Source organism: Cetorhinus maximus, chromosome 14, assembly GCF_964194155.1.
Source record: "Cetorhinus maximus chromosome 14, sCetMax3.hap1.1, whole genome shotgun sequence".
NCBI classification, from domain to species: domain Eukaryota; kingdom Metazoa; phylum Chordata; class Chondrichthyes; order Lamniformes; family Cetorhinidae; genus Cetorhinus; species Cetorhinus maximus.
This window is the reverse complement of record NC_135892.1, coordinates 91,320,601-91,342,127: the sequence shown is the minus strand read 5'-3', so window position 1 is coordinate 91,342,127 and position 21,527 is coordinate 91,320,601. Positions and strand designations below refer to the sequence as shown.

General features: G+C 45.6%; 1 protein-coding gene across 1 annotated transcript in view; it reads left to right on the top strand.

Annotated features, from left to right (window-relative positions):
* LOC144689334 (lutropin-choriogonadotropic hormone receptor-like) overlaps positions 1-21,527 on the top strand; it is an 87,399-nt gene that overhangs the window by 50,612 nt on the left and 15,260 nt on the right. Inside the window, exons 6-7 of the mRNA XM_078556368.1 lie at positions 1,844-1,912; positions 8,138-8,212. Of these exons, the coding sequence (XP_078412494.1) occupies positions 1,844-1,912; positions 8,138-8,212 (144 nt within the window). The remainder of the gene's footprint in view (positions 1-1,843; positions 1,913-8,137; positions 8,213-21,527) is intronic.

Here is a 21,527-nt window from a genome sequence, read left to right as displayed (position 1 = left end):
CCATCTTATTGTTCATAAAGTCCATTCTTTAAATAAGCAAAAAGTAAGGTTTGCTTTAAGCAGTTTATGATCTCTTTCATGTCTTAGGGACATGACATGTTCAGTTCCCATTGCAATAAACGACAGATTTTAATTTGCCTTCCTAATCACCTGGTGTACCTGCATATTAACTTATAGTGATTCATGTACCAGGGCACCCAGATCCCTCTGTACCTCAGAGTCCTGCATTCTCTCTCCTTAAATAATATACTGTTTTTCTGTTTTTCCTGCCACAGTGGACAAGTTCACATTTTCCTACATTATATATACCATCTGCCAATTTTTTCCCACTCATTTAACCTATCTATATTCTTTTGCAGGCAATCCTCTTCACAACTTACTCTCCCACCCATCTATGTATCATCTGCAAATTTAGCAACCATACATTCACTCCCTTCACCCAAGTCATTGATATAGATTGTGAATAGTTGAAGCCCCAGCACTGATCCCTGTGGCACTCCACTAGTTACAGCATGCCAACCTGAAAATGAATAATTTATCCCTACTCTCTGCTTCCTGTTAGCTAACCCATCCTCTACCCATGCTAATATGTTACCCCCTACACCATAAGTTTTTATTTTGTGTAGTAACTTTTGATGTGGCGCCTTATCAAATGACTTTTGGAAATCCAAGTATACCATGGGCAGAATTTTACGCCGGCAGGATTTTATGGTCCCGCCAAAGTCAATGGACTTTTACACGGCTTGCCGCATTTTACGGAAATTGGATGAATAATTAAAGCGGAAAAATTTACTGAGATATGGGGAAAGAATGGGGGTGGGGTGGGACTAATTGGATAGATCTTTCAAAGAATTGGCACTAGCATGATGGGTTGAATGATCGTCTTCTATAATATATCATTCTACAGTTCTATTCCCACAAACTATGTAAAATATTTTTGGATATTCAGATCAACTATGCTTTTTTTTAGTGTCTTCTTTGTTCCAAAAAAAACCTGATTTTTTACTGTTTTTGAAGTCCAATATTTCTCTGCTCGTTTTCTTTGTTTTTGACGCTAAAAATGGTACCTGAAAAAATTGAGTTTTAAAACAGCTATAAAAAACAACTTTAATGATCCTTACATTTTTTTATTGAACTTTGCCATTATTTTTATCCTTCCTGTCCTGTGACTTGGATTTTTTAGTGATATTCCAAGTACAAATAGGGGAAGCTGTTTATATAGGAAAACAATCTTGTGCCTTCAAGAAGACCTCCAAGAGCTTGGGTATTTGGACAAACAGGGTATCTTGTCAGAGTTTTCTACAAATCTGCTTACTTGTGTACTTTATGCATCTGTCCACTAGCACTGGCTGAGATTAATCTCCGGAAGTCACAAGTGCGTGTGAACAATGGTGTTCTTCTGCCCATCGGTAATATTAAACAGACTGATACTGTTTCAGTAGTATACAGTTGACACCCTTGAAACTGTTCTGGGCTCCTATTCTGTTTGTCAAAATGGTTACGCATCTCACTCTAACAAAGTATCTTTATTAGGAAAATCCCTCTTTGGAAAACGTTTGAAGAATGCTGTGACATAAGATTTAAGTGGAGTGTAGAGAAGAAAATGTAAAATAGTTTATGATAATCTGAACCTAATGATGAGATAGCTGCCTTACAATAATTCCCGTGGTATTCATTTTCCATACTTCAAATAATATCAGTCTATTGATAAGATAATTATCGTGTTGATTCCCATTGTCCTTGTTTGCCCTCTGTAAATCAAAAAAGGACACTACCGCTTTAAAGTCTTTCACTTAATGTATACTTCATGAAGTAATGCATTCTAATAACCTTGCCTTTTCAGGAAGCTGTACAAAAATGGATTTGAAGATGTGCAAAGCCATGCATTCAATGCGACGAAGCTGGATAAATTGTACGTTTTGTTTACTGCTTGACTTTATACAATGTTGTACGTGGATAGTTTCAATACCCTTTAAAATAATTTAAACCAGAAACAGCTATAGTTGTAATTTGTTTTGCACATTTAGGATTCCACTTTGGCGTCTTTGAAGGACAGTACAGAAAAACAGAGTCCTTAACAGGTAGCTTGTAAGCCACAAGATAACTCCAAGGTTCTCAATCACAGATAACTAAAATGCAAAATGGAAGTGCAATACAGTATCTCATAGATTTTGGTACAGAATTACTCATTTTCTAAATGCATTTTACTGTGAAAACAAATCACACTTTAGGTTAAGTATAACAATGCTATTATTTTGAACTTAAGGAATTTAATTGATGACGAGTGATGAAAAACATTTGTAGTCAATTATAGCTTTACCAGTTGAAACTGTGCAGACAAATATATCCAATGGCCTATTTTCAAACAAGTATTTGGAGAGGGTTACTTTATGCTTATTACTTTGTGAGGAATGTGCATTGAAACTTTTGAACTTTTCAACTCAAAAGCAGCCTCACCCACATCAGTTCTCTGTGGACTAAGTGCTGTAAAATCATAAAACATGGAGCGAACATGGGTGAAGATTCCATCTGTGCGCAATGAGCAACAGAATTAGGAAGATCCTACTTACATATGGATCTATAATTACGCTAAAAATATCAAACCGCTCTTTAAAAACACATTTCTGATTTTGACACACCCACCACACAGAGATGTTTGCATCTAAGAAATAGCAACCTTATTCAACAACAACTTGCATTAATGTAATGCCTTTAACATAGTAAAACGCCCCAAGGCACTTAAAAAGCAATATCAAAAGGAATTTGACACTGGGGCACAATATGAGATATTAGGACAAATCAATAAAAGCTTGGTTAAAGAGGTAGGTTTTTCTTAACGAGTGAGATAGAGAAGCAGAGAGATTTAGGGAGGGAATTCCAGTGCTTAAGGCCTCAGCTGAAGGCAAGAGGCCAGAATTGGAGGAGCTTGGGGGTTGTAGGACTGGATTAGGTTCTCTCTCTGGTATCCCTCGAAGCAAGGATGATGCTTCACATGGTGTACAACCCGTGGCAAGAGTCTGTATGTGGAATCTTTTAACATGGCAAGGCTGTTCTGCTGCAGCTATCACACGGTTCTGGTTGACCAAGAGACTCTCCTGTTCCTAATATCTGCCACAGGCATATTGGGATGATTTGCAGATTCACAATCAAACCATTTGGCCACATTAAAAATGCACCTTCAGAGGCCATCAAGTCATGGGGTTGAACCCAGAACTTCAGGTTGAAGTAGATTACAGAGGCGGGGAAGGGTGGAGCTACGGAGAGATTTGAAAATGACAATGCGAATTTTAAAACTGAGGCATTGCCATGTGGGAGTCAATGCAAGGCAGTGAGCAGTTGGGTTATGTATGAATGGGTATTGGTGCAAGTTAGGATATGGACATCAGAGTTTTGGATGAGCTTAAGTTTCTGGAGGATGGAAGGTCAATTCAACTCTAGCTGTCTAACTTCTCTCAGCTGACCAGCAGAAACTTAGTCTAATGGTTGGATCTGCTGAAGACCTCGAGAAACTACAACACCTTCCCCAGCTGTGGCTGAAATCTTCACATTGTGGGCATTCTAAAGACTGTGCTAAAAATTTCCAACCTCTCCCACCCCAGCATAGTACTGTCATGTTACAGTGAAACAGCAATCAACTAATGCCAGTGATGATGCAAATGGGCTGAACCTACAGTTGACGATAGGCCCAGTGCTGGATTAGATTGGCAGGCAGAAGCCCTGGCTTGACAGCACAATGTTGGAGCAAATGACCTCATCTGATTGCGATGCAATTTCCTTTAACTGAATTATGGAAATAACCAATTTTTTGATTCGACGTTGAAAGGGAAAGGCTCATTAGACAAGCAGTGTAATAAACAAGCAGTGACCAACCTTCCTGAAAGAAAAGTCTTTAAAACCACTTCTGCATATAATCGATGTAGCCATGTCATCCCTCAGCTATAGCCAAGCTATTATGGGTCTTCCAGCTAAATTCTTTCTTGAATCATTATTCTAATCATACATCTGGAAACAGTAATCAGGGGCAGAATTTTTAGGTCGGCATGTGGGCGCATGCCCAACCTGCTCAAGCATAAAATAGCGCGTGATGACTCTGGGCGAGTGTCCCGAGGTATCCCGCACTCGCGCGATATTTCAGTCGACGGGCGCCACAAAAGTCGGAAGCGTGCCCGCCGACAATTAAGAGGGCAATTAAGCCCACTAAAGTTGTAATTGTCCCTGATTTTTCGTGATCCGTCCAACCTTACGGTTGGCGGACGGGCAAGTCCACCAGGCGGACTTTACATTTTTGATGAAGCCTCATCCAAGGGCGGGATGAGTTTCCATTATTAAATTAAAAAAATAAAAATGCATGGACAGAATTTGCATCATGTCTATGTTCAGGTGACTGATTCTGCTGCGGGGACATTTTTTTTCCAGATTTTAAAATCTTTGGTTATTGGTGTTAAATTCTCCAGCTCCCAGAGCTCTCTGCCTTTAGGGTGCTTTCATTGCGCGCTCCCCGACGCCCGCGCTTACGTCAGCGCCCGCCATCCTCCCGCCCCCACCCCAGCAGCGCTGAGCATTTCAGCGTGCGCTTCACGCCAGCTGGCCGTTAATTGGCCAGCCAGTGTGAAATCACAGTTGGGGGCCGATCGCAGGCAGTGGTCTCAGGCCCGCCAATCGTGCCTGCACACCAACTTAAAAATCCTGCCCAAGTTTTAAAAATGACTCTGGCTCTTGAGTAATCCCTGCACACTCTCCTTTACAAGAAAATATCAGTTCAGGTTTGGTCTTCATCTTCCCCAAAGAATGTGCTGTCAAAAGATAACTTACTTTACTATCAATAAACTTAAAGTATGTACTCTACAAGTACTTGATAAGTGGTTCATATTCTTGCTATCTTTTGATAAACAATTCAAGGGGATAATGACCTATTTTTAAACGGACATTAAAACAAAAACAACCACAAGGGCAAATTCAAAAGTACCAAACTATTATTAAGACCAGAATTAAGGAATTAATTTGTAATTTTGAATTAATCAAAATGCTTATGTTCATGTGATAGTTGTTGTTCCCTTGGATTTGCAGTCAGTGCAGAGTGTTTCCTTTCAGCATAATAATTAATTGGATATTTACAAAATGCTTGTTCATGATTGATATGAGAGCCCATTTAGGTGATTCTATTACCAGAGTGACTGTTAAGAAGTTTTTAGCCTTGCTTCAATGGTTTGGGATCATAAATCAATGTTTCCAGTCCTTAACTGACCCTTCCTTCCCCCTACTCAAAATCTTGGACAAGATTGACATTCTTTTCCAAAGTTCTTTCTTCATGCAAAGCTATATCTTCCAGTTGGAATCTCACCATTCTGTAGGTTTTCTCATGGTGTCTAACTGACAGGAAACAGAGAGTTGGGATTAATGGTTCAATTCCAAATTGGCAAATTGTAATGAGTGGGGTGCCGCAGGGATCACTGCTGGAGCTTCAACTATCTACAGTCTATATTAATGACTTGGATGAAGGAACAGAGTGCATTGTAGCCAAATTTGTTGACAATACAAAGTTAAGTAGGAAAGCAAGTAGTGAGCAGGACGCAAAGGGATATAGACAGGTTAAATGAGTGGGCAAAAAATTGGCAGATGGAGTATAGTATGGAAATATGTGGGGTTGTCCACTTTGGTGGGAAAAGTAGAAAACAGTATTACTTAAATGAAGAGAGTTTGTAGAAGGCTGTGGTACAGAGAGATCTGGATGTCCTCGTACATGAATCACAAGCATGCAGGCACAGCAAGTATTAGGAAGACAAATGAAATGTTGGCCTTTATTGCAAGGGAGATAGAGCATAAAAGCAGGAAAGTCTTGCTCTGTGTAGGACATTGATGAGATCACGCCTAGAATACCGTGTACAGTTTTGGTCTACTTATTTAAAGAGGGATATACATGCAGTGATAATAGTTCAGAGAAGGTTACTAGATTGATTCCTGGGGTGAAGGAGTTGGCTAATGAGGACAGGTTAAGCAGATTGGGCCTACACTCATTGGAATTTAGAAGAATGAAAGATGATCTTTTTGAAACATATAAGATTCTGAGGGGACTTGACAGAGTAGATGCTGAGAGGATGTTTCCCCTTGTGGGGGAATCTAGAACTAGAGGGCAGAGTTTCAAAATAAGGGGCCTCCCATTTAAGATGCAGTTAAGGAGGAATTTCTTCTCTCAGGTCATTAATCTTTGGAATTATCTTCCATATAGAGCAGTGGAGGCTGGGAACGGGATTTTCCAGCCCCACCTGCTGCTGGGATCGCCCAGTCCCGCCAAAAGTCAGTGGACTTTTGGCTGGGCCACCGAATCTCCTGGGGCAGGTCCCGCCACGACAGGGTCGTAAAATCCCGGCCTGGCTCATTGAATATATTTAAGGCTGAGGTGACAGACCTTTCATCTACAAGAGAGTCAAGGGTTATGTGGGGCCGGCAGGAAAGTCGAGTTGAGGCCACAATCAGATCAGCTTATTGAATGGCAGAGCAGACTCAAGGAGCCAAATAACCTACTCCTGCTCCTATTTCTTATACTCGTAAGTGGGCTTATTCAATTTTCTTATGCCAAACCCATATTATAGAATCTTATGACCTCCCCGTCTCAGGTTTGGTGGCAGAGGGGCATTTAATTTGGCGGCAGGGTGATGGGTGGGGACCCTGCCGCCCTCCCACCCGAGCCTGAACCTTGGGAAGAGATGTCCTGCACCTAGTTGGGCAATCTCTATTCAGTTCCTAGCAGGAATAGGTCCCAAGTATAATTGGTGTGGGCAATGGAAAAATGTCACACCGGGACAATGGATGGTGCTTTCCTGAAGTTGTGGCTGAGGGACATTACTGATGGAGATTAAAAAGAACTTTAGCCTGCATCTAACTATACTGTACCTGACCCAGGAATGCTTGACATTGACAATCAATGTCAAGAATAGGACTGGTCTATTCCCCAGACTTACTGGGCAGAATTTTCCCAAGTGCCCCTGGGAGCGCTGGAAACAGGAGGGATATCCTGTCAGACTGGTTGCATGACATATTCCCACCTCCACGGGTTTCTGCAGGAGGTGGGGTGACGGGACTGGTTACCTGACGGGCTGTGGCAGATTCACAGTTAAACCACTTGAAGGCTTAATTAAAGACACTCTCCCGACACCATCTGGATGTTCTAGCTGCTGTATGGGAAACCCGTTGAGTCAGGAGGCCGCCTGCTCCTTGGGGCAGGTGAGGTAACCTTCGGAGCAGGAGCCTCAATTCATTGGGGAAGGCGCCGGGCTAATAAACAGATCCAAACAGGTCAGTGCCCATTACCGTTGGTGACGGGGTGGGGGGGGGGTGGATTTTCCCCTTTCTGTTCGACTACCCTAGCCATTTTGACCCTTCTCACATTCCCATTTGTGCCCTGCCTCCTCCTCCATACTTCAGCCTCTGAACTCCCACCTCTGATGGTGGGCTGGTGTAATTTCAGTGCTAGGTGGCCTCTTATTGATCCTGCAGACTTGGGGGCCTGTTCACCTGTCCTTAAATGGACGGGATTCCAGAGATGACCACTTAATTGGCCGTCTCCCCCAAAATCTCCCTCGTCACCTGCATTTCCGAGTCCCTAACCCACATTTCATCCCAATGGCGGGATCAGGCCCCAGGAATGAAAACTCTATCCAGTGTCTTTCGTATGCAAACAGAAAATGCTGGAAACATTCAATATGTCAGGCAGCATCTGTGATGAGAAGTTGCATGACCCTGAACTGTCAACCCTACCTCCCTCTCCCCATGGATGTTCACTGGCCTGCTGAGTGTTTCCAGTATTTTCTGTTTTTATTTCAGGTTTCCAAGGCCTATGTTATTTTACTGCTTAATTGAGCAGTAATATTCACACACAAAAAAAATAAAAAGCAGGTTTGGTAAATTGAATGTAACAAGAATTTATTTTCTAATATGTATGATGTGTGCATGTATTGAAATGTTTCTTGAGTTTCTGAGGATTATACATGTCTTCAGTGATTTGTGGAATTTTTTGCTAGAGCATTGAAGCAAAATAAGGAAAAAAGCCTTGAATTATATATAATTTTATGTTTATAAGCATATTCTTTATTTCCTTGAATATTTAAACATAAATTAATGATACTAAAAATTTTTGCAGGGAACTTAATGATAATAAAAAATTAAGGACCATACACAATGATGCTTTCAAGGGAGCTATTGGACCAGATGTATTGTAAGTAACAGCAACTTATCTACCTTTCACTTCATGTAAATTACAAACAATATTAATTTTAAATTACGTATTTACATTGTATATATCAATTTAATTTAAAATGCCTTTTGTAAAATAGACGCCATCAAAACTACGAATTAAGCCTTTTGGATTGAAAATAAACTAATCTTAATGTGATACGTATTTACTTCATTTATATTTATTTTCTTTTATCCATATTTCCTTTTTCATTGTGTAGAATTCTTTAATTAAGAAGACCATCACTGACTGAATCTATTATGTCTGAATTGATAGGGCTGAGTTTTCTGGCTGACCTGCGGGTGGCGGAGCCCGCACATCAGCGTTTAAAATGTCGTGTACTGATGTCACATGAGCGTCCCGACATCAGCGCGCGGTATCGCGATATTTAGGTGGGCTGGTGCGCTATGAAGCGCGACGCGCGCCCGCCATTAATTAAAGGCCTTGTTAAGGCCCTTAACTCGGCAACTGAAGCCGATTTTGAGGAGCCCGTGCGATCTTCGCCTCGGCGCACGGGCCCAACGGGCAGGCGGGTACCTGATTTTTTAACAAACCTCATACACAGGCGGGATATGTGGGCTCAGAGGGGTTGTTAATGTTTTTTCTGAAGTATTTAATGCAGAAAGTATTTTAAACTTGCCTGTGTGATTGTTAGCAGTTCAGATCGATTTCCAAGAGCTTTCACTGTATTTTGAAGCTTCAGCTCAGCAGTCTGCAGACAGTAATCTTTATCGGGCCTGCAGCTTTCCGGAGGCCTCCATTTAGCCTGGGTATGGGTTCTGACATGTCCACTGGAGGCAGCTCCTCTGAGGAAGAAGGGAGGGATAGAATAAAGAGGAGGCCAGGACTGGATAATCAGCCTCCAGGGGAGCCACCTTTGGGGGGACAGACGCAGGCACAAGGGGTGCAGGGCCAAGAGGTTGTCCAAGGTGGAAGGGGCCGCAGAAGATGCCACTATCCTGCTGCCAGGTATACAGGTGGCGAAACAGCTACCTCAGTATGACTGAGGTGCAGTGCCGAAGGAGGCTCCGACTGTCAAGGGGGACAGTCAACTATATCTGTCAGATAATTGGCCCTGAGATCTCTCCTAACTATGTGGGCGGACAGCCCATGCCAGCAGCTCTGAAGGTCACAGTTGCCCTCCACTTCTATGCCTCTAGCTCCTTCTAGGGCTCGGTGGGTGATCTTTACGGTGTCTCCCAATCAGCTGTCCATACTTGTGTCAAGCAGGTTACAGACGCTCTGTTCAGGCGTGCATTGACCTTCATCTACTTCTGCTGGGACCAGGCAAGCCAGACACAGCGAGCCAGAGGCTTCACGGCCATTGCTGGCTTCCCCCGTGTCCAGGGTGCAATAGACTGTACACATGTGGCCATCAAGGCACCAGCAGGTGAGCCCGGTGCCTTGGTCAACAGGAAGGGCTTCCTCTCCATGAACATTCAGATAGTGTGTGATCACAGGATGCTGATTCTACAAGTCTGTGCAAGGTTCCCAGGCAGCTCCCACGACACCTACGTCCTCAGACACTCCCAGGTGCCGGGGCTCTTCAGTGCTCCGGCTCGGCTGGATGGATGGCTGGTGGGTGATAAGGGCTATCATCTCAGAAGGTGGCTCATGACGCCACTACGCCATCCAAGAACAGAAGCTGAGGAGCGCTACAATAGGAGCCACGCCTCCACAAGGGCTGTGGTGGAGAGAACCATCGGTCTTCTCAAGATGCACTTCCATTGCCTGGAGCGCTCAGTGGCTGCACTCCAGTACCCCCCAGATCACGTCTCTGTGATAGTGGTAGCATGCTGTGCTCTGCACAATCTTCCACTGGAAAGGGGGGATGCAGTTGACGATGAAGACCTTGACGTAGTGGATGAGGCTGCACATGATGAATCCAGCAGTGGCTCAGAGGATGAGGAAGCACAGGGCAATGATGAGGGGCAGCACACCAACCCGCTACTACACCAAGCAGGCAGGGACATCTGGGACACTTTAATCCAACAAACCTTCAGCTAGCTCCACACACATGGACCAGCAGGACCAGAATTGACTGGCGCTTCCACACGTGGCACTTAGGTACTACATCTTCCACCTCATCAGTTGCAACTAAGGGCTTAGTACAGAAACATCAATGTCCACTCAAACACTCATGAAATGTCTGTGAAACATACAAATGCAGCACCAAGGAAACACCCTCAGCCATGGTCAGATAAGTGGACTTTATTCCCACCAAAATAAAGCACAAACATTGCTCTGATGTACATAATGATATATTCCCTAATCGTGGGCCAACACAAAATCACCAGTGACAAACCCGTGGAGTGCCTAACATGCCTTATGCTTACGTTTGCAGGTGCTACGTCTAGGTGCCGCCCCATTGCTCGGAGTGACTTTTGAGACAGCCTGCTGACTCTGCTGTCCTGTTGGCCTCGATCACCTTGGCAGCCGTCCTCTGGCCCGTGGAGCCTGTGATGGCCCCGCCTGGGAGGGAGTGGCCAGTTCCAGAACTGGCACCTCCCCAGTTGTCGCAGCCTCAACGGATGCAACGGTCACTGGCAGAGGGGCGGAGGAGCTGCTGCCCTCATCCAGAGCGCCCTGAGAGGAGCTCGCAGAGACGACAGGCAGCTGCTGCACTGACGTGAGGTCACACTGGACCTCCCTGCTCACCGCAGATGGATGGGCACCGAGCGGCGACACTTGGTGCCCAGAACATCTCCCATATTGGCAATGACCACCTGTGGCCATTAGCGCTGTGAGGGCTTGCAGGTCAGAGTGTAACCGAATCAGAAGATTCTCAATCCGCTGGAAGCCCCTCTCCATGAGAGTCGCCAATCTCTTAATGGAGGATGCCTGAAGCTCTGCCCTGAGGTTCATGCCATCACTGACACTCTGCCTGGATTCCTCCACCACAGAGACCAAGTGAAGCACACCCTCATGTGTCCATCATTTTGAATAACACACGGGTCTTAGCGCCCATGACAAGGAGGCACAACTATTTGCGGCGCCGAGGCCAGCAGATGGCACTTGGCCACGACACCTTGAGGCTCCCCTTCCACCATCTCATCACCATCAATAAGACATGTGTTGGAGTTTTGAGTATGTGTCTAGCTGCCTCCCCTGCAGGTTGCCCCCAGACTACTCAAATGTGACAAACACCAACATATGCTGCGGGGAGAACCCATCTTCTCCTCAACCACTAAGGCTGATGTAAGCATGGTCACTATCTGTTTGCCCACCCAGCATGCGCCAAATGCCCAATGCAGCAACGACACTAAGACATGTCGGAGGGGGGCGCCTCAAAGGCTAAGATAACCTGCTGGGTCAAATGGCCAAAGCTGACATGGTACTCACCCTTACAGAGTGCAACAGATCATTGAAGCGCTTGCGGCACTGGGTTCTTGTGCGCCACACAGCAACTTGAGAGCTTACAGCCTCCGCCACCTCCTGCCACGCCTGCCTGGTCACGTGGGGAGCCCTCCTCCTCCCATCCTCCGGAAACAAGACCTCCCGATGGCTGGACACCTCTTTGAGGAGGACAGCAAGGCAGGCATCGGAGAACTAAGGGGCACAGTGGCCCCCCCGCTGGCCTACTCTGCAGCCTGCCCCCCTCCTCCTCCTCTGCCCTCACCTCTTGTGTTGCCCAGTGACTGGCCATGGTCAACAGCCTAAAGGGGACTGCCTGGCCGTTCTTTATACAGACTGCCGGTTCCCCATTGGAACCGGAGGTCTGAACACGCCCGCCGCTGATTTAATTTTCCCGATGAACATGGGAGTCTGAATCGCGCTGGGCGGGCCTTAATTGGCCTGCCCGCACAAAATGGCGGCGTGGCCCGCTTTGGCGGCGGGGATTGGCTCCCCGCCCGCCGTCGATTCAGTCAGGCCCGCCCGCCCGTCAAACACAAAATTCAGCCCATAGTATCCAATATAAGGTACCTTAGAGGGATCATTACCCTATTCGGAAGAAAAGCAATGGACAGAATTCAATATCATTGACATGGGTTCAGCCTGCTGGTTGGGGAACTAGTGGGAAACGCGCTTCGCTTCTGAGGGGGAGGGCCAATCGGATCAAGTCAGGCAATTAAGTCGGGCTTTCCCTGGGATTTAGGGCAACAGGCTGCCATCCAATCAGAGGCTGGCAGTTCTCCATTACAGGCAGCGCCACTAGGAGTGGTGGCTGCAGCAGGTAACACAGCCAGGGATAGGCTTAGGATCACCGACGCTCCTGTCCACACTACTGGTGATCAGTCCCCAGAAGATAGTATGGCTGCTCCCAACCCCCTCCCCCAATGGCCACCAGGCTGCAAGTAAGTGAGGATCGGATGGGGGCCTTGGAGGGGTGATCGCGGTGGGTGGGGGACAGGAGTTGGAGGTAGTGGGGCAGAGGCAAAGGCAGATAGAAGGTCTAATGCTGGGTTCCTCAGTCAGGTACTAAGTGCCTTTGAAAGAGCAACACCCTTTCCAAATCCAATAAGGAAGCACGGGCAAGTCATTCCACACGCATGTAGTCCCTGAGCCGCCACTAAATTCCGCTGCACTCAGGGGTAATTGGTGTCAATAATAAGTCTAATTGACAACCCGCCATGAGTGGGCAAGTTTCCCCCATGAGCCTGTTTCCACCTCCAAGAACATAAAAACATAAGAACTAGGAGCAGGAGTAGGCAATTCAGCTCCTCGAGCCTGCCCTGCCATTCAAAATGATCATGGCTGATCTCATTTCGGCCTCAACTCCAATTTCCCGCCCTCTCCCCATAACCTTTCAACCTGTTACTAATTAAAAATCTGTCTATCTCCTTAACTTTATTCAGGGTTCTGGCATCCACTGCACTCTGAGGTAGTGAATTCCACAGATTCACGACTCTTTGAGAAAAGTAATTCCTCCTCATCTCTGATTTAAATCTACCACCCATAGCCTAAAACTATGGCCTCTTATTCTAGAATGCCCCACAAGGGGAAACATCCGCTCCACCTCTACTTTTTCTATCCCCTTTAGCATCTCATATACCGCAATTAGATCTCCTCTCATCCTTCTAAACTCTAGCAAGTATAGGCCTACACTCAATCTCTCCTCATAAGACAAGCCCCGCATCTCTGGATTCAATCTAGTGAACCTCCTCTAAACCGCCTCCAATGCAACTACATCCTTCCTCAAGTCGGGGGAGCAAAACTGTGCACAGTACTCCAGGTGCAGTCTCACCAATGTCTTGTACAGTTGCAACAACACTTCCCTATTTTTATACTCTATTCCTTTAGCAATAAATGCCAAAATTCCATTTGCCTTCCTTATTACCTGCTGTACCTGCATACTAGCTTTCAGCGATTCATGCATGAGGACACCCAGATCCCTCTGCACTGAAGCATTCAGAAATTTCTCTCCATTTAAATAATAAGTCGCCTTTTTATCCTTCCGACCAAGATGGATAACCTCACACTTATCCACGTTAAATTCCATCTGCCAAATTTTGGCCCATTCCCCTAACCTGTCCATATCCATTTGTAAATTTCTTATTTCTTCATTACAACTTACTTTCCCACCTATTTTGGTGTCATCTGCAAATTTAGCGATAGCACCTTCTATCCCTGAATCCAAGTCATTCATATAGATTGTAAATAGTTGGGGCCCAAGGACCGAACCCTGTGGCACCCCACTAGCTACAGCTTGCCGTCCAGAAAAAGACCCATTTATCCCGACTCTCTGCTTTCTGTTGGTTAGCCAATCCTCTATCCAAGCTAATATATTACCCCTAACTCCGTGTGATCTTATCTTGTGTATTAATCTTTTGTGCAGCACCTTATCAAAGGCCTTCTGGAAGTCCAGATATACTACATCAACAGGATCCCCATTATCCACTTTGCTTATCACATCTTCAAAGAACTCTAGCAAATTAATCAAACACGATTTACTCTTCACAAAACCACACTGACTCTGATGGATTGCATTTTGACTTTCCAAATGCCCCATTACTACTTCCCTAATAATGGATTCCAACAATTTTGCAACGACAGATGTTAAACTAACTGGTCTATAGTTCCCTACATTCTGCCTCCTCCCTTTTTGAATAAGGACATTATGTTAGCATTTTTCCAATCCACTGGAACCTTTCCAGAATCCAGGGAATTTTGGAATATTATAGCCAATGCATCCACTATCTCCGCTGCCACTTCCTTTAAGACCCTGGGATGTAGGCCATCAGGTCCTGGGGACTTGTCACCCTTTAATCTCAATAGTTTGCTCAGTACTTCTTTTCTAGTGATGGTGATTGTTCTAAGTTCCTCCTTCTCTATACCCTCTGCACTACCTGTTACTATTGGGGTGGTACTAGTGTCCTCCACCATGAAAACTGAGGCAAAATATTGATTAAGTGTCTCTGCCATTTCTGCGTTCCCCAGTATTAACTCCCCAGTCTCATCCTCCAAAGGACCAACATTCAGTTCAACTACTCTCTTTCCTTTTATATACTTGTAGAATGTTTTGCTATCAGTTTTTACATTTTGCGCTAGTTTTCTTTCATAATTTACCTTTGCTCTTTTTATTATTTTTTTTAGTAACCCTTTGTTGATCTTTAGAAGGTTCCCAATCTTCCAGCCTGCCACTGACCTTTGCAATTTGGTATGCCTTAGTTTCTGCCTTTATGTTATCTTTAACTTCCTTTTTCCCCCCTTACCATCTTTCTTCCTCTTTGGAATATATTTTACTTGGGAGGAATTGAATATCTCCTTAAATATCTGCCACTGTTCATCAACTGTCCTACCTTGTAGTCTTCCTGCCCAGTCCACTAGGGCCAAATCTGTCCTCATGCCTATGTAGTTACCTTTGTTTAACTCCAGGACACTAGTGAGGGACTCAAGTTTCTCGCTCTTAAACTGAACTTGAAATTCTAACATCCTATGATCACTCTTCCTTAGAGGATCCTTTACTATGAGATCATTAATTAATCCCATCTCATTACACAAAACCAAATCCAGAATAGCCTGCTCCCTGGTTGGTTCCACAATATAATGCTCCAAGAAACAATCTCTAATACACTCTATGAACTCTCCCTCGAGGCTACACTTGCCAATTTGATTAGCCCAGTCTATATGCATATTAAAATCACCCATGATTATTGCCGTGCCTTTCTTACATGCTCCCAGTATTTCCTGGTTTATACTGTGCCCTACTGCTGAACTACTTTTTGGGGACCTATAGATTACTCCCACCAGGGACTTCTTTCCCTTGCTATTTCTTATTTCTACCCAGACTGACTCTACATCTTGCTCTCCAGTGCCTATATCATTCCTCACTATAGCACTGATCTCTTCCTTTACTAACAAAGCTACACCACCTCCTTTTCCTTCCTGCCTATCCTTCCGAAACACTGAGTACCCTTGGATATTCAACTCCCAAGCCTGTTCTCCCTGTAACCACGTTTCAGTAATCGCCACCCAATCATACCTATTTATCTCTATTTGCGCTGTTAACTCGTTAGTTATATTCCGAATGCTACGCACATTCAGATACAAAGCCTTTAAGTTTGTCCTATTGTCAATTTTCCCTACTCTTATATGATTCTTTGGTGCTATATGGCGTTCACACACTCTGTCCCTTCCTTTCACTTTTTGATAATAATCAGCCTCGTCACTAACCTGCACTCTTACCCTCTCCTTAAACTTTGATTTTTTATATTTCCATGCAACTGAACCCTCCCCCCCCCATTTAGTTTAAAGCCCTATCTGCAACCCTAGTTACACGATTCACCAGGACACCGGTCCCAGCATGATTCAAGTGGAGCCCATCCGAATGGAATAGCTCCCTCTTTCCCCAGCACTGGTGCCAATGTCCCATGAATGCGAACCCATTTTTCCCACACCAATCTTTGAGCCACGCATTTACCTCTTTAACCTTATTGACCCTGTGCCAATTAGCTCGTGGCTCAGTTAGTAACCTAGAGATTATTAGCTTTTTGGTTCTGCTTTTTAATTTACCTCTAGCTGCTCCTATTCCCCCAGCAGAACCTCTTTCCTTGTTCTACCTATATCATTGGTATCTACATGGACCACGACAACTGGATCTTTCCCCTCCCACTCCAAGTTCCTCTGCAGCCCTGATGAGATATCCTTAACCCTGGCACCAGTTAGGCAACACAGCCTTCGGGACTCTCGATCCTGGCTAGACAGAACAGTATCTATTTCCCTAACTATACTATCCCCAATTACAACTACATTTCTCTTTTCTCCCCCCATTTGAATGGCTCCCTGTACCACGGTGCTATGGTCAGTTTGCTCATCCTCCCTATAGTCCCCACTCTTGTCCACACAGGGAGCAAGAATCTCGAACCTGTTGGATAAGGGCAAGGGCTGAGGCTCCTGCAGTGCTACTTCCTGGATCCCTCTACCTGCCTCACTCACAGTCACACCCTCCTGTCCCTGACCACTGGCCAAATTTAAGGTAGTTAATCTAAGGGGTGTGACTGTCTCCTGAAACACAGTGTCCAGGTAACTCTCCCCCCACCTGATGTGCCACAGTGTCCGAAGCTTAGACTCCAGCTCATCAACTCTGAGCCGGAGTTCCTCGAGCAACCAACATTTGCTACAGATGTGGTCACTAGGAACCACAATGGGGTCCATCAGCTCCCACATCATGCAGCTACAACACATCGCCTGGCCCTGCATCTCTATTTTATTTAATTAGTTTTTCAATTTGTTTTTAAATTTCCTACTGGTCTTTAGTTTATCAATCTGTAAAATATTTCTCCTATTTACCTTTAATCTGAAAGCAAGTTAAAATAGAGATTCAAACTACATTGTTTAAAATCAATTGGAAGTCGCTCTCTCTGCTAAGTTGAAGCTGAAGTGTTAGGCCTCCAATCCTGGGCCCCAGTAGTCACCTTTAATCTAAATCAATTTAGAATAGGTAGTTCAAACTAGCAGTTATTTACCAACCAATGAACTTATGGTTTTCCTGTGATGTCACTCTTTGTTTTTTTTCATTCGGCAACGGTGACTGCACAGGACACTCTTCCCAGACTGCTTCACGGCGACAGTGACTAGAGAGGACACTCTTCCCAGACTGCTTCACGGCGACAGTGACTGCAGAGGACACTCTTCCCAGACTGCTTCACAGCGACAGTGACTGCAGAGGACACTCTTCCCAGACTGCTTCATGTCGACAGTGACTGCAGAGGGCACTCTTCTCAGACTGCTTCACGGCGACATTGACTGCAGAGGCCCCTCCTCCCAGACCCAACTTAATCGCAGGAGGTTTTCCTGCTGTCGGAAGACTCTCATGCAAACTCTCCGATGATTAAGTCGTCCCAGCTGCCATTTTTTTCACCGTGATAGGTTGCATTAAATCCAGCCCAGCTATACATTACATCTAATGCTGATAAACAGGGTTAGAAGAAATGCCAATAATTCTGCAGACATATTGGTCTCCTTTAAAAAGAAGAGAATTTCTTAAGGCATTTTTTCTGTTTACACAGTAAGCCAAGGATCCCATAAGCTTTTTTAGTAGTCTTATCAATTTGTCCTGCCACCTTCACGGGATGGCAAAGCCTAACAACTCAATCATCTCATTGGTATCTGATTGATTTTGCTATGTGCAAAATAGCTGCCTATTAGCCCACTTAAGAACGGTTACTGCACTTCAGAATAATCTATTGTAAGTGAAGTCCCTTAGGCTGTTCTAAGATACATGAAGGCAGGATGGCATAGAATTTACAAATTAGAATTATTGATTTAGAGCTTCATACACGAGATTAGTTGTATCACAACCAGGAGGACACAGGTTGGATACGGAGATAAGCATGCCGCTCAATTTTCATTCCAAAATGCTCTGAATCGGGGTTGCTAATTCATAGAACCTGTCCCTATATAAATATTTCTTTCCTTTCAATGGTAGAACCATAAGCATCTTCTTCAAAGTGTAGTTTCCCTTTAATTCCCAGAGAATTGGGCAAAGATATTTCCTTATGCAAATTAACACTATAATCTATCACCCTGTGGCTGACAACTACAAGTAGATTCCAATGAATTATGGTAAAAAATTGATGTTAAATTTCAGTATTGATGAGATGGTTATTACCCCTTTAAACCAGATATATCACCCATTGTAATCTAAACGTTTACATTTTCAAAACAAGTCATTAGAAATGTAGCAAATGAAGCTGAATGAATTTCTACACTTGTCTATATATTCATAAGTAATAGAAAAAAATATATGCACATGCACCGAGGTAATAGATTTGGAAGTATCAAAACTTACTCCCTATCTGATTGAAATGGTACAGTGGTGCAATTTATTAAATTGGTTTCAACACTCTACCACTAATAATTGGGAAGATGGTGACGTAGTGGTAATGTCACTGGACTAGTAATCCAGAGGTCCAGGAAAATGCTCTGAGGAGACAACTTCAAATCCCACCACGGCTGTGATGGTGACCATGAAACCACTGTCGATTGTTGTAAAAACCCGTCTGGCTCACCGATGTCCTTTAGGGAAGGAAATCTGCTGCTTTTACCTGGCCTGGCCTAAATGTGACTCCAGACCCACAGCAATGTGGGGTTGACTCTTAATTGCCCTCTGAAATAGCCTAGCAAGCCACTCAGTTGTATCAAACCACTATACAGTCAAAAAGGAGTGAAACCGAGCAGATCACCTGGCATCAACCTAGGCACCGGAAACGACAACAGCACACACAGCCCTGTCAGTGCTGCAAAGTCCTCCTTACTAACATCTGGGGGCTTGTACTAAAACTGGGAGAGCTGTCCCACAGACTAGTCATGCAACAGCCTAACATAGTCATACTCATGAAATCACAGCTTACAGACAATGGACGGAATCGTCCCAAATTTGTACTAACTGCGGTAGCGGGCAGGTGAAACTGCCGTGGTAGCTGGTTTTCACACTGTATTATGCCACATTATTTATGCATTCCTGGGAAACACTCCATTTCGATGGCAGGAGAGCTCTCATTCACCCGCCTGCCATCACCTCACCGCTTCATCATGCCGGGCACCATATTTAAAGTCCACCCGCGTGCACCATATCTCAGTGCTTCCAGCCTACGACTGCTGCAGGGAAGATGTCCGTGAAAGGCAAAAAGATTGCAGCCCCCACGTTTAACGACGCGTCACTGGAATGCCTTTTGGCTGCCATGGAGGCCTGCCAGGATGTCCTTTACCCCAGGATGGGATGCAGGATGGGCAGCGGCATGACCAACCAGGCTTGGGAGGTGGTGGTCAGTGCCAATGTCCTTCAAAAGAGGACAGCCACCCAGTGCCACAAGAGTATGAATGATCTCCTCTGTTCCTCCAGGGTAAATCACTCATCTCATTATTCTCAACTCACACACTCACAAACCCATCACATATCCATAAGGATCTCACTCACTGCCAGTTCAAGGGACATCACCATTCACTCTCTCACACACACCTTCATTGTCCTCATCCCGTTCATGGGACCACTCACTACCCACACATGCCAGGCATACTTATCATCTGGCCTGGCAGGCATCTTGCTTATACTTTCTCTATCTCTATTCATGCAGGACAAGCTGGCACACAAGGGGGAGAGGTCGCAGACCGGTGGAGGAATGCCTGAAGCCAGGGTCCTCACGGACTTTGAAAGCAGAGCCATCCAGCTGGCCGGCGAGGATCTGGACCGGTCCTGTGCTGACGGTGAGGTCGGCACTGCTCTACCAAGTGAGGGTCCAGCAGTGTAACATCCATCAGACAACCGTGCCGCGAGTGATGTGTCCCCTTTCATAGGCCACTGCACTGCACTAATTATATCCCCTTGCTTCCGCAGGCACATCTGGGAAACAGCCGACAGAGTCCATGACCCAGGGCCTACAATCAAGCCCCGGAGAAACCTCTGAAGAGGAATCTGAAGGCACCCTTCATGAAGTCCCATCACAGCGCTCACCCACACCCTCCACCATTGCAGAGACACATATCTCAGTGGGACCTAGCTTTAGAATAGCCCCGGGATCACAACCTGGTGAGCACATTGCACTGTCTGATCTGCAGCAGGCAGCGGTAGGGACTTCCCAGGTCCCCGGCATTCGGAGAACTGCTGGAGGCCAGAAATTTGCTGAGTCATAGTCAGATGATGAGTCTCTGGTCACAGTTGCTGCAGCTGCAAAGGCAAGCTCGGGAACACCAGGAAGGGATGTCCGCTGCATTCCTCAGATTGCAAGGCACAATGGAGGAGTCCATCCATCTTCACTTTAAGGTGATAGCGCCGGCATTGCAACGCACCGAGGTCAACACTGGCAGGATGGCGGCTGCAATGGAGACCTTGGTCCAGGATGTCGCTCCTGCACTGCTGCGCGGGCTTAACTCCATCACTGACGCCATAGTTGGCCTCCAACAGTATGTACACGAGAGGGGTGCCAAGCAGCTCAATCTCATTCCAGCTACCCCTTCTCCTCAAGGGGTCAGCCTAGGGCCCTCGGGCAACCATAGGGAAGAGGATCTGCAGGTGCAAACCCCGGGGCCGTCCATCCAGGTGACTCTGGGAGTGTCCGGCCCATCCGAATCTCCTCTTCCTGTGATCTCAGCAGCTCCAGCTCCACAGGCCGAGAAAGATGCCACTATCACACAGCAGGACCCCGAAAGCAGGCCGGGGCCCTCCAGGTTTTGGCCCTCCGGAGGGCACCCGCCAAGGTCATCACAGGCATAGAAGCATAGAAACTAGGAGCAGGAGTAGGCCATTCGGCCCTTCGAGCCTGCTCCACCATTCATTATGATCATGGCTAATCATTCAACTCAATAGCCTGCTCCCACTTTCTCCCCATATCCTTTGATCCCTTTCACCCCAAGAGCTACATCTAACTCCTTCTTACAAGGAGAGTATACAATGTTTTGGTCTCAGCTACTTTCTGTGGTAACGAATTTCACAGGCTCACCATTCTCTGGGTGAAGAAATTTCTCCTCTCCTCAGACAGGGCGTAGCAATCAGCGGACTGCCGCCACCTCCGCTGTGGATGTCCTGGGAGCATCAAGGCGTAACAGCAGGGTTAGGAAAGTTGCACAGCCTGGGCACAGATGTTAATCACTTGTATATAATGTTCACTATTGTCAACAAACTCCCAAGAATGTCTCCCTACCTATGGCTCCTTGTTCTGATGAGCAGTGTTCATGTCACTCAGATGTGAAACCTTTCTGCACAAGATAAAGGCAGGTGTCTCAGTCCAGGGCCTCTTCTTTGTGCTTTGTGCAGCCTTCAGGCCAAAGTGATGGTCTGGCCTCACACCCTCTGGAAACATTACTGATGTCTGTACCTCGACGGTGCTTGCCAATGCTGCCTGAACGTTGTGGGCAGGCA